Source organism: Sycon ciliatum, chromosome 1 (assembly GCF_964019385.1).
Source record: "Sycon ciliatum chromosome 1, ocSycCili1.1, whole genome shotgun sequence".
Lineage (NCBI taxonomy): Eukaryota > Metazoa > Porifera > Calcarea > Leucosolenida > Sycettidae > Sycon > Sycon ciliatum.
This window is the reverse complement of record NC_088643.1, coordinates 94,435,486-94,448,561: the sequence shown is the minus strand read 5'-3', so window position 1 is coordinate 94,448,561 and position 13,076 is coordinate 94,435,486. Positions and strand designations below refer to the sequence as shown.

Here is a 13,076-nt window from a genome sequence, read left to right as displayed (position 1 = left end):
AGCACGGTCTTGGTGGAAATCAATGCGGCATGCATGATATCTAGCATGTATTTCTTCTTGCCCTGTATGGATGTATTGGTTGAAAAAATATAAGCACGGTCTCCAATATAAGCGCGGTCTCCAATATAAGCACGGGGTAGAGGGGTGTTGAAAAAATATAAGCACGGCGCTTATAATAGAGAATACCGTACTGGCAATATATGTTGCCGCGTAACGCGTAACGCAGGGGGGTGCGGCGTAACGCGCGACCAGGCTAGTGCGACAAATTTTCGTTGAGTTCGTAACGCGCGTCCGGCGGGGTGCGGCGATCTTTTCATTGCAGTTTGCAAAAAATGATGCGGCAATAGCAAAAAAATGATGCGGCAATAGCAAAAAAGTGATGCGGCAATAGCAAAAAAAGGACTGCGGCAATATAGAAACCTGTGTAACGGCTCCTGTGCGACTTTGCATGTAACGCCCTGCGTGCGGCAAACATGTGCCAATGTAACGCTTCATGGCCTCACTGCGGCAACATAATTATATTATTGCCAGTACGGTATACGGTAAGTATGATCTTCACTAGGGGCAGGGGTGAATGCAATTGGATCCCGGGACGGATACCTTGATGCCGCCAATCCCTTTTCTGCACCGTGTCCTCGCCCACTTACTGAGGTGTGGCGAGCCCATAAGTGGGATCATTTCCAAGTCCAATCCGAGAATGAACGTTGGGGAGTTCAGGGTGTGTCCGCCATTGGGCGGTTCAATAGCCAATTGAGTCCGATGGCATCTTTCCAAGCTTCTTTTTTGAATCTCTCTCTCCCCTCTAGCCTCTTCGGGAGATATTCGTGTGGGCAAGATGTGCACGTCCCGGCGCAGTAGCCACAGATCTGCAGTACAGTGCCCATGATGTTAGCACGGGGATGCTCAAAGGAGCTAGCTCGCCAAAGGCTCCTCTAATTCACCGATTTGTTATTTAATACAGAATAAACAAGAGTACATGAAAACCATGTACTCTTGTACTCTTGGTATAAAGCGCCAGTACAGCTACAGGTACGAGCCATGGCGCCAGGTGCCAGCCAGGTTTTTGACACGACTGCATGGTTCGCACGTTTCTTCGCCGCGCCATTCACTGGTACAACTACAAGGGACAATACAAAACACTGTACACACAGACTCAGTGTCTGTACCTGTGAACCTTGACATGCACTATGTATAACAATGTACGCGTACGGTTTGTACTTGGGCCAAGTTGGGGGGAATTAATTTTGGAAGTGAGGAGGTGCCATGGATATGCCGCCACTACATGATCACAGGCGCTACACGTACACGGCTACACAGGCATCAGCACCACATGCACAAGGAGGCGCGCAGACCAAGGGCCTACTCTGCATGTATGCATGTACCTACATGTACATGTACATAACAATTGTACGGGTAGTACTTGGGGAAACACAAGGTTTTGAGTGAAAGAACACGTTTTAAAAATCCCAAACCGACTGGTTAGCTATTTCCTCTTCCCTGCTCCCACTGACTTGAGCAGAGAGAAGTTGGGGATGTACAGAGAGTCAGTAGTCCCGAATCATGGCGAGTGTAACCACACAGTTATCATGATGCATCACGCCAGCAGATATTTATTTATTTATTTAACATCTTATCAGTACTGTATGCAATTCTATTCATTGGTGTTGGACATAACTCCAAATTAGGTGTCTGCAGTATCTACTACAAAGTCATGTACCTTGCACCGTTAAAAAAAACTTGGTTTGTATTCATTTGGAGTGTAGCACAATGGCATAGTTTAGGGGCTTTTAGAGTTTTTTTTTCTTGTCTCCAGTTCCAAGTTTGAAGTCAAGAAATGTAATTAGAAATACAAGCATGACCACTGGGGCAATGGAACCTATCGATTAAAAGTTTAAATGAAAAAGTAAATGAAGATAATATCATTGCAGATCGATAGTAGAAACGGTTGATGATGGGGCTAGAGGCTAGGCTGGCGATAGAGGACCTTCGCTTCTTGTTGCAGGGGTGTGACGAGGTCGGGAGTCACCCAATCGGGCCAATGGCCAACCTCTGGGGACATGTGGGTGGGGCCTGAAGTATGCTATAGAGTCAAAAGATCGGGGGGATTCGTTTCCGGTACTGTGTATTTGCGGTACGAGGAGGGAGTCCGATAAACCCCCCAGTAAAAAAACCGCGAGTCCTATTCTGGAACAGCACCAAGCCATTCACGCGCTGCTGGAGCCGCTCGGATAGCATACGGTGACATTTACGGTGACATGCATGTACTGGGGCCAAATGCACTGCTCTGTTTGTACATGCTCGTACATCTTGTGCACTTGTGTATGATCGGGACAAGCCATTAGCTGATTGGGGTCCCTGTGGAAGAAAGGAGAACTGGAGGCTGAGAGAACCAACCCTCAGTTCACTCTTAGAGGTGTAAGGAGAAAGGACGTGATATTTTAGCTCCACCGTTCCGAGTATCTCACCGGTCCCCTAACGGCTTAATAACTCACCTTCTTCTTGTAATCCTCTATTGATCAAGTCAGAAAATATGTCCTCGTCTTTGATTTCACGTAAGTGGGCGCATTTTTTTCAATTAAGAATTGTTGACTACAACTTTTATTGGGTTCAGGGCACACCCGTGTGCAAAGCTCACTGTGATGATCTCTTGTAGTGACTTCCCTTTGCAATGCCCGTGTTTGACCTGCCGTCAGAGACAGTAAATGTGTGGCTGTCTGTGTGTGTAGCTTGCAGTTTCACTTTCAATTGTAGCGTATAATTTTTTAATCATTTCAAGGGTGTGGCCGTGGTACATGTACCGAGAGGCAGGTGAATGGGAAACGGGAGGGTTCTAGTTCTTCGCTGCTTGCCTGTGGCTCGAATGTCTCGGTGACCTTCAGCGCCTCCGTCCACTTTAGGGAGACGTCAAAACTCGCTCAGTATGCTGATTGAATGCTCTGCGGTTTACTTTGAAAGGACGTGTGCATGCGTGCCCATGACGTCTCACATCGCTCACCTTTTTAAAATCAATACATTGTACAATACTGTCACTCTCATGTGGTCGTGGGGACTCCACTCCGATACTCCTAATGATAGCAGTGGACTCCATTCAAGGTGGTCGTCTGTGGTTGAAGATATAATTATGTAGTTTGTCAATTGTGTCACTTGTGTAGGTGACGGTCATGACGTCATTCTTCAGTGTGTCTGCATGGTTTCGCACTTTTTTGGATCAATTCACAATGCTTCATCCATGCTCACCAGTAGTATGCCACTTGCATCTAGATCTTGAAATCGCCCTCATGCAATGTATTTTGAAGAACTCTTCAGGACTATATCCATGACACTCAACTGAGTCTCTGAAGAAAAGACAAAAGTGACATGAAAATCATGGAAATACAAACCAGGCCGCACATGAAGTGCTGTGAATTGTTGAAGAAATGTCAGTGACGCTGCAACACCACCCCTCCTCGTGTTTCCTGTTGTTTTCCTGTTCAGAACTTACAACGTCGTTTGGCAACTCTAGCTTAGCGTCGTTGAGTGATGATGATGTGTTTGATGAGTCCACTGGTAACTCTCCCAACACCCAGCAGCACATGCAATTTCACTTCCTTCCTAGCCAACTAGCACAGTTCCAACAATCAGCCTTGCAACAGACGCAAGGTCAACTCCAATTACAGCAGTTACAGCAACAACAGCAGCAGCAACAGCAGCAATTGCACCAACAGCAGGTGCAGCAACACCATCATCAACAGGCGCCACACCACCACCATCAGCCACACCAGCAGCAGCAGCAACATCACCACCACCAACCGCAGCAGCAACATCCCCTATTTCTCCAGCACCAGCGCTATCCGCAATACCGGCCTCAAATAGCGCAGTTCCCTCAGCCAGCTGCTCATCCGTATGTCTCTCCAGTTTATCCTATTATAGACCCGTGGGATGCATGGCTGTCGCTTTCACCATTTAATCAACCTCGTGGAAGTCCAATGTTTGACTTCACGGTTGATCCATGGTCGGCTAGTTCACATCATCATTCCCGTTCAGGGCAACGGAGGAAAAAGTCCTCTGGTAGCTCACATGCCTCCCCTGTGAGTTCTCCTGCTGCTGTATGTGTACTGCTGCTGCTGCTGTGTGTCTACTCCTGCTGCTGTGTGTCCACTGCTGCTGTGTGTCCACTACTGCTGTGTGTCTACTGCTGCTGCTGTGTGTCCACTACTGCTGCTGTGTGTCTACTACTGCTGCTGTGTGTCCACTACTGCTGCTGTGTGCCTACTACTGCTGTGTGTCTACTGCTACTGCTGCTGTGTTTGATTGGATGTCAGGTAAACTGAATGCTGTTTCGCATTCATCTGGCAAGTAAGGGCAAAAATCACTCCTGAAAACACGGATGGTGGCTATTCTAGATATGCACATATATGGTCAGTGAGTGCTTACTTGCATCAACATGTCTTGATTGTGGCAATGTAATAATGCTGTTATCCAGTAACCCCTGGGGTACTATACATTCCCTCCTAGTATGGAGCATGATGTACCCAAGGTCCTTTAGGGAGTACTCTCTGTGTTTGCCATCTCTGATGGGTAAGTTCTACTCTGTATTCCAGCTCCATACATGTAGACTGCTGTGAAGCAATAGATGTTTTTTCCCTGCATGCTAGGTGGAAAAGAAAGTCGAGGAGGTTGATGTGACCACACTGTCACCAAGAGATGCCATTCTCAAGGCCAAGGTGCGACTTGCCAATTTGGTGGAATGGAAGACGTACACTAAGAACAATGCGTGGACTCCAGAAATTGTTCTCGGAGAGTAAGTGCATGGCTGTGCCTGTGGTCGTGTACGTGGGGGGGGGGGGGTGTCCTATCCAGGGCCAAACTTGCTGTGGCTGACTTGTAGCACCCAGAGCTTGTTAGGGCTTGTGCATGTAAATCACCATGTGGTATTCACATGGCCAGGCTCTCGATGCCAAATGGGGACGTTGATAGCCTGTAAGCGGCACACCTGCCCTGCAGTGGAAGCCCGTTCCCTGTCTGCATCCGCACCATCATTCGATCCCAGCGTACCTTGCCTGCTTTTCGCGCTAGCTGCTCACAATTTCTTCTTCGGCACCCTGTAAGAAGGCCATAGGCCTGTTGGGTATACCCAAGTAAAATAGTAAATACTACTACTATTACTACTACTACTACTACTACTACTACTACTACTACTACTACTACTACTACTACCAGCCTGTTGGGTTGTTGACGACGATAACCATTCATTACGCATATAAACAGACTCTTGTGAAACGGATCTATATAATTTATATATATGTACTTGCTGGTCTCTGACGCGTTCTGCTTGCAGACCATTTGTTGTGCCAATCAACATCAAGTTCCTGCAACTTGTCCCGACTGCTCGCTACCTGATCTCACTCAGCTTTGCTCTAAGAGAGGACACGCCTGGCCTGATGTCCTTTTCCGACGAAGTAAGCAGTATCCCAGACATGAATCCCAGCCTCCGTGCTCTTTTATGCCAGTGTACTGTAACATACGGTAACATAGATACCATGCTTGAAGTGCAGCAAAGGGCCTTTGGCCCTGCAAACGGAATTCAGCTCCTTCCATTCACATTAATTTTAATAGGGAATTCGAACTTTTGGTGGCGGTGATATTTCGCGAAAACCTTTCGAAAAAGAAATGACTTTTTCTCAAAGGTATTTGAATCTCACAGTACCGTATAGGCAGCTCAGTCTCAAGCAGGGGCTGTAAATTTACTACCTGTCTCAAGCAGGCTCAAGCAGGGGGCTGTAAATTTACTACCTGTCGTCAATTGCGTACCGAGGAAAGGGAAAATTACTTTCGCAAATCACTGCAACTTTGCGTCCAAGTTTTCGAAGTTTCGAGCTTGTGCTTCTGTACTCATTCCCAGAATTTTCACGTTGCTAAATGTCCCTATTGTTTGTAGGGCCTTCCCGGGCCTATTCATCTTCATGGTTCTACAAAATGGGTCATGCGATCCGTTCGTCACGCATTACATTGTACAATGTGTTCTGGGATCGATGGCTCTATGCATGATCTATACTAGTAGGTCTGAAGATTTGTAAAGCACGTACTACATACTAGATAGTACAGTTTTCTGTGACGTCACATGTACAACTCCCTGTTTACCAGTACTCATTTTCTGTACCTGAGCACTGATCATGAAGTGCACAATGTACTAACAAATGTTATAATTATCATTATGTGCGGGGGAACTTCATGACGGTGAATTGCCCGTGCCTGCTAGTTCAGTTGTGGCAAGCGAAACCCGACATTTGCCGTAGAGGGAAATGCCATGAATGGACTTTAGTGATGTAATGCTCTGTGCAGAGCTTGGAGAACAAAGCCGAACGCATCCAAACAGGTCTATAGGTCACACCATATGTACACATAGGTCACAGAAAATGTACACATATGGAGTATTAGCATCTACTAGTATGGTGCTAGCTCAGGGCCCCATCCACTATTGAACCTTTCATGCGCATATCTTGAGTGCTACACATTGTGTGATGAGTACCACTATTTCAGCTAGGAGACCAATAAAAGTTGTATGTAGCACCTGTACTATGTGTGCAGGACTGCTCATTAGACACCCTTAGCAAAAAACGTTATGTTGTAACAATTACAGTTATTACCGTAAGGGGGAAATGCCCTGGTTTGGGTTTGACTTTTACTAGTTTTAGCAAGATGCATGCTATTTTTAGTACGCTGTTGCCGTGAGAATAGCTTTTATTCCGCGCGTTGCAACCATTTATGTCAGCATATACTTTATGTCAGCATATACGCGATACAAAGTGAAATACGTACGGACTATGCAATAGTTGGCCAAAAAATGTACCGTTTGTCATAACAATAAATCAACCCTCCATAACGTGTTTTACGCTGCTGCTTCAACACTATTAGGGTGATCAAGGTACGAGTACCGTAAAAAAGAGCGTTACCGTTGTTTGCTAAGGGTGTCTATTAGAGAGGTTCTACGCTACGTAAAGCTTAGCAACTTTATGTAAGTGGGCGGGAAACCCCATGAATTTGTTCGAGTTTGCACTCCACATACAGAAAGTGGTCTGTACGAGTATGTATGTGGGGCTCCACTAACGGAGGTGCACCGTGAGTGGGTTGAGGATACATTTCTCTCTCTCTCTCTCTCTCTCTCTCTCTCTCTCTCTCTCTCTCTCTCTCTCTCTCTCTCTGGGTCATACACTTCCGCGTTCGGAGTTGCCATTGGTAGCTACGTGGTTCTAACACTCCGCACAGCAGAACACGGATCCGCATGCAGTGTACATAAAGACTTTCCAGGATTGACTACGGTTTTTACTTACATACCGTAAAAGTCCGTAAATAAGTACCTGTCCGAAAGAAATACCCCCTTCATTCTTTTGGCTCTGTCTGTTGAAGTCAAGTCAAGCCCGATAAACATACTGCCCGAAATAAGTACCGGTACGAGGCGCACATGCAGCACGCAGCATGTACATCGACATGAAACTGACTTCTCCACTACACACAAGTCAGGTCCAAAAGTTAGTTCGTACCCGAAAGTCAGTACCCGCCCGAAAGTCAGTACGGGTGTGGTCACTAAATTCGAAAGTAAATACGTACTTATTTACGGACTTATACGGTAATTACGTTGTGTGGAACCTCTCTATTGTTTGGTGCAGTCCCTTATGGCAAGTGTCGCACTCCGCTGGCCAAACAATGTATACTGTAGTGCATGTATTCATTGAAGTACGTGTGTGTGGGTGTGTGCGTGCATTGCTGTCCATTCAGTCTCTGCAGTGGAACAGCATCGAAGGAGCTGTGCACCAGGCGCCACGCAAACAGGGAACTTCTGGAAGCAGTGCTACATCAGATAATAAAGTGAAGGTGGAGGTTGTCCTTACTGAAGCACCACCACAAAACACAATCAAACTGAACAATGGCAAGCCTTTGACGGGCGAAGAACTCATGGACTCTCCCAAGGAATTCTCTGGTCTGGTTGTTGCCCACCAGCCAGAGAATCCTAATCAGGTAACTACTATTATTTTATTGTCAAAAGTGATTGAGTTTGAGAGAGTGCTTGCCACCCACTGCCCCATATGCAGAGCTACACACATACATACACTCACTCTCTCCAGAGGAGGAGGGGAGGGGGGGGGGCTAAATACTCTTGATAACTGTTATAATCGGTGTTGCGTGCTACACACCAGGCAGACAGTGGTTGGTAATACCCAGCATGTCGACTTTACACTTTTAAACCCAACTCCTGACTCACCATCTAGGCTACTTGGAAGCCCATTTTACTTACAAATATTGCCAATATTGCTACCACTAGAGAGGTTCCGGGGTACGATTTTCCGTGCCAAAATCCGTATGGGCGCTACGGAATTTTTCCAGGCGTGCTCCATACGATTTTTCGGCACGGAGAATCCGTGTGGACTGGCTTTCATACGAACCATGTTTTGTATGGAGATTTTGCGTCATCGGGTGCAGAAAGATTTTTCGCGTACAAATTTGGTACGAGAAACATCGATTTTTCGCGGGAAGTTTTGATTTCGGTACAAATTTCCAAAATAAAAAGGCATAGCGCGGGAATGTGACGTGTTTGCGATCGTAACCTAGGCAATGGCGGCAAACACATAAGTTCCGTACCCAGAACTTTTCACTGCTCGAAAACGACGTATAAAAATCCGTAGAGTCTCCACGGATTTTGGCACGAAAAATCGTACTCCGGAACCTCCCTACTAACTCCAAATAGCAGTCATTCATAAATGGGCCCCAGTGGATATTGTTCACTTGGCAGAATACTCCTGCCAGTTTGTTCTGATATTCTGTCTGAACAGACTGGATTGACACTAGCTTTTGTTTCATTCTACACGTTCCGTTCACTGTGCCCATTTCTCTTGTGTTGCTGCCTTTTGCAAACTGTCCAGATTCGACTTCGTCCAAACTACAAGTATTCCCCGTGCCTCTACCTAACCCTTCTCTCTGATTATACTGATGATGATGAAGATTCCAGTGATAAATCTGATAATGGGGGTGATGATGGGCCCTACACAATGGCCTTCACACGAAAGGTCATGATTCATGACATCAAGATGGTGCCAGTCGAGCAACTCCATAATCCATTGGTACGTGCACCATTATCGCTGTTTCGTACTCGCAGCACTTCCATCCGGTCATCTGTCACGCCACACTGTGCTGTGCTTGCATTCATTGCTGTAGACTGGGGACTGCACACTGGGGTAGTAGTGTGTGCAGACAGCTTACAGACCTGTAGGACAAAATAGGTTCTGCATCGTGTGTGTGTGTGTGTTTAGGAAAGGTCACGTTCAATAGTGCTTTGGGTTTGTCATGTTGCCATTTTATATTCGTGCAGTAGGTGGTACTGTAAAAAGGTTAATTTCAGCGCCGGTGATATTTTAGCGAAAGGAGAGTTTTCACTAAAGTTTTGCCACGCCAATCGAAATGTTGCAGTGTAGTCATCCTTCTTTTTTAGACTCTGAAAGCCAGATCGCTAAAATATCTCATCTCAAAATGGTCCAGAATCAGAAAACGCTAAAATTATTATCCGCTAAAATGAGGCATTCTACAGCATTAGGGGCCACTCCTGGCACAATAACATGAAGTTGGGTTGAATAACATCTCCCTGCCTTGTCACTTAGCCTATAGCACACTTTGCCTATAGCACACTTAGCCTATAGCACACTTTGCCTATAGCACACTTTGCCTATAGCACACTTTGCCTATAGCACATTGATTGACTCATTGTTGTGTTGTTTCTACCTACAACAATCAGAGTGGCTAGTAGGTGATGTTTCAAGGTAGCTCAAACCTGTTTGGAGGGGGAACAACTTTTACTTATAGTCGAGCCGAGAGAGCTGCAACTCGCGGTGCCAAAAGGCGGGCTCACGACCCTACATGGCTACTTCCCCTTGTCTAACCCCCAAGACGAAATGATAGTAGCCGACTGGCCGAAATTAAAAAATATACACACACTTGAGAGGGATCAAAAGCGTTTCAGCGACTTGACTACAACTTTCAGAAGATATGATTGATATAAGCTGCAAGCTTGGATATATAAAGTATTTATGCATTTTGTTGCCTTGGAGTCCGGCAAATTACGTTTTTGTCATTTCCTTTCAAGCCGCCACACATACAACAAAGTGCATACGTATTTCTGGGGTTTATGCTTGCTAGAGAATGATTTATAACAGAGAAGAAGTTGCACTTTTCCTGGAAAAGCTTTTCATTGTCAGAGTGACAGAGTGAATCGACATTTTTGCTCATTTGTGTATGTGTGTGTGTGTTTCCATGTGTATGTGCGTGTACATTTCGTCTCTATGGATTTTGGACGTACAGCTCGGATCAACGTAAGTCATTATCGAGATTATTCAGCTACTACTAATTTACTAATACACTGTATTCAGTATCCTGCAGTAGCTTTAGCCCGTCTGCAGACAGGTGTGCAATCCAGAATAACTATCCACCAATGGGGTTTTTTTCTTCATCAGGGGCCATCTGGGGTTAAAACTACACCTCTAATTTCTTGCAATAAATGTATTTGGTGTACACACAGATATTGTCATCATGACAGGTACCTGTTACTGTCAGTAAAGTGTATAATTATTCAAATTAGTGGGATTTTGCACTCACAACAAACTTCAAGTTCCGATTGTCTATCGACATTTGCTGTGGTTCGTCTTTTGTGCTTGTAATGCTCTCTCTCTCTCTCTCTCTCTCTCTCTCTCTCTCTCTCCCTCTCTGTCTCTCTCCCATATTTTGTGAATGTGCACTGCTGGCATGAATTGTGTTGGCAGTAATGGCAGCTTTCTCTGGCACCGTTCTTGATGTTTCTCAATGCAGGCTTTCACCTTCTGACAAGTCCTCGTCTTCGTCCTCGTCCTCTTCATAAGGTTACCTCATACATATTTATATAATTACTATATATTTTTAGTCTCTGTAGATACGTAGACAGTAAAGGACATAACTCTCAACTTCTCTTAGTTTTGCTACTGATTGGCATCTCTGTTGGCTGCATGTATCACACATACTCCGCAGGCCAATTTTCTTAGTGCAAAAAGTATTTATTTCATTGAGCATTGATTTTTCTAAATGCTCTGAAATTACCCCAGCCAGCAGCAGGAACAGCAGCAGCCCATGCCAGATATAACTGTTGTTGATGGCATCGGTGCCGCACCCTTTATTCGTTTGTTCACTGCGTTTACTGTTACCGCTTCACATTATCCCCATTGAGATTTTTTCAGAAACCATCCCCTCTTGATACTTCCTATTCTCCTGGCCAACGTAACAATTATCGTTGCCCAGACCCCCAGCTACCGACTTTCACCGTCTCCGGTGGAATGATTTCAACCCAGCATTTTTAACTACTTTGTGTCATTACATTGCTCACTGCAAGCCCAGGTGTTGGTATACGCCAGCCAGGTCCTTTGACTCGCTGTTATCAAGCCGTTCATCTTTCTCCCTTTGTTTCATTTTACGTTTGGCCATGACCCACGATAACCTCCTGCTCTTTAACCCCATTTCCTTCTTGGAGACGTTCTAATACCAGCCCCTCCCCGATCTATTTTTTAGATGCATAACTTATTTTGTATGTTTGCTGTTATCCTTGCTGTTATCCTTGCTGTTATCCTTGCTGTTATCCTCTTGCACGCAATTGCCTACATCATTGGATATTGTGCAAATGAACATCCTAACCCAACATTCCATATCTGCTCCTTAAGTTCGGTACTCTTGGCTAGATTGGCAGTTACCAGGGTGACGGTTCTTTGACGGTACACACGGGGCCTGGGAAGTCTAGTAGAGGCGCGCGCCGAAGAACTGATACGAGTCGTACTTGGAGTCCAAGAACGTCCAACCTGAAACGCTAAGAACGCCACAGGCTAAATTTTAGAACAGCGGTGTTGGTTTTCTGACAGCCTTTGCGATACATTATGGTCGAGTATGAATTGTTACCAAAAACGCAGCCAGATTGATGAAAAATATGAACATCCTGGTCTAATCCCTTTGATTATGTAACTATGTTCTTGGACACGCCACTCTACTGCTCAGAAATGTGCTAGAGGAAGTGAAGTCTGGCAAGGAGAGTAAAGGGCGAATGAACATCCTCAAAACCGACGACAGTTATCGGCCATTATTCTTTTGCTGATGCAACACTGACAGTTCTGCATTCACGTCCACGAGTGTTTTCTTTCGGTATTTCCCATGGAGGGGGAGGGAGAGTTCCGAATATCAAATAATATTTGATAATAATAGTTTGTACCTACATTCCCCAGCCCCAATCATAATACATGTATGATTGGGGCTGGGGAATGTAGGTACAAACTATTTTTTTATTATTAGGGAGGTTCCGGAGTACGATTTTTCGTGCCAAAATCCGCGGATGCGCTACGGATATTTTGTACGTCGTTTTCGAGCAGTGAAAAGTTCCGGGGTACGGAACGTATGTGTTTGCCGTCATTGCCTAGGTTACGATCGCAAACACGTCACATTCCCGCGCTATGCCTTTTTATTTTGAAAATTTGTACCGAAATCAAAACTTCCCGCGGAAAATCGATGTTTCTCGTACCAAATTTGTACGCGAAAAATCTTTCTGCACCCGATGACGCAAAATCTCCATACGAAACATGGTTCGTATGAAAGCCAGTCCACACGGATTCTCCGTGCCGAAAAATCGTATGGAGCATGCCTGGAAAAAATCCGTAGCGCCCATACGGATTTTGGCACGGAAAATCGTACCCCGGAACCTCTCTATTACCAAGGCAAGAGTATACTCTTGTTATTACTATCAGACTCACTGCTGTTTGAGTCATGTGTACATATAGCCAGGAGGTCTGAGTGCTGAACCTTCTGGAATTGAGCAGTTCTGAAGCTAGGCTAATCAAACCGGCATATTGACAAGTTAATTTTAAAAGGCCCATTCACAATGCCACTTTTTGCGACGCGACGAACTGCAACCGCGACAAACGATTCACCATCTTTTACGTTCTGCGACATCCCTACGCAGTGCATGTACTATGCACGCGCAACTAGAGTAGAAACTGTACTCCACTAACTTGTGTATGTCGCGCATCGCACGCCGCAACAGTTGA

General features: G+C 45.4%; 1 protein-coding gene across 1 annotated transcript; it reads left to right on the top strand.

Annotated features, from left to right (window-relative positions):
• Positions 1–2,357: 2,357 nt before the first annotated feature.
• On the top strand, positions 2,358–11,715 carry LOC135807181 (uncharacterized). Its single transcript, XM_065321200.1, has 8 exons — positions 2,358–2,552; positions 3,475–4,067; positions 4,635–4,780; positions 5,318–5,438; positions 7,756–7,995; positions 8,898–9,095; positions 10,327–10,337; positions 10,831–11,715. The coding sequence occupies exons 1-8, from the start codon at positions 2,531–2,533 to the stop codon at positions 10,877–10,879; spliced, it is 1,380 nt and encodes a 459-aa protein (XP_065177272.1). The 5' UTR covers positions 2,358–2,530; the 3' UTR covers positions 10,880–11,715.
• The last annotated feature ends 1,361 nt before the right edge of the window (positions 11,716–13,076 follow it).

Coding starts and splice junctions, on each gene's coding strand:
- LOC135807181 (XM_065321200.1), top strand. CDS start 2,531: ATGTCCTCGTCTTTGATTTCAC. Junction 2,553..3,474: donor GTCCTCGTCTTTGATTTCAC/GTAAGTGGGCGC, acceptor TTTCCTGTTCAG/AACTTACAACGTCGTTTGGC. Junction 7,996..8,897: donor AGCCAGAGAATCCTAATCAG/GTAACTACTATT, acceptor CAAACTGTCCAG/ATTCGACTTCGTCCAAACTA.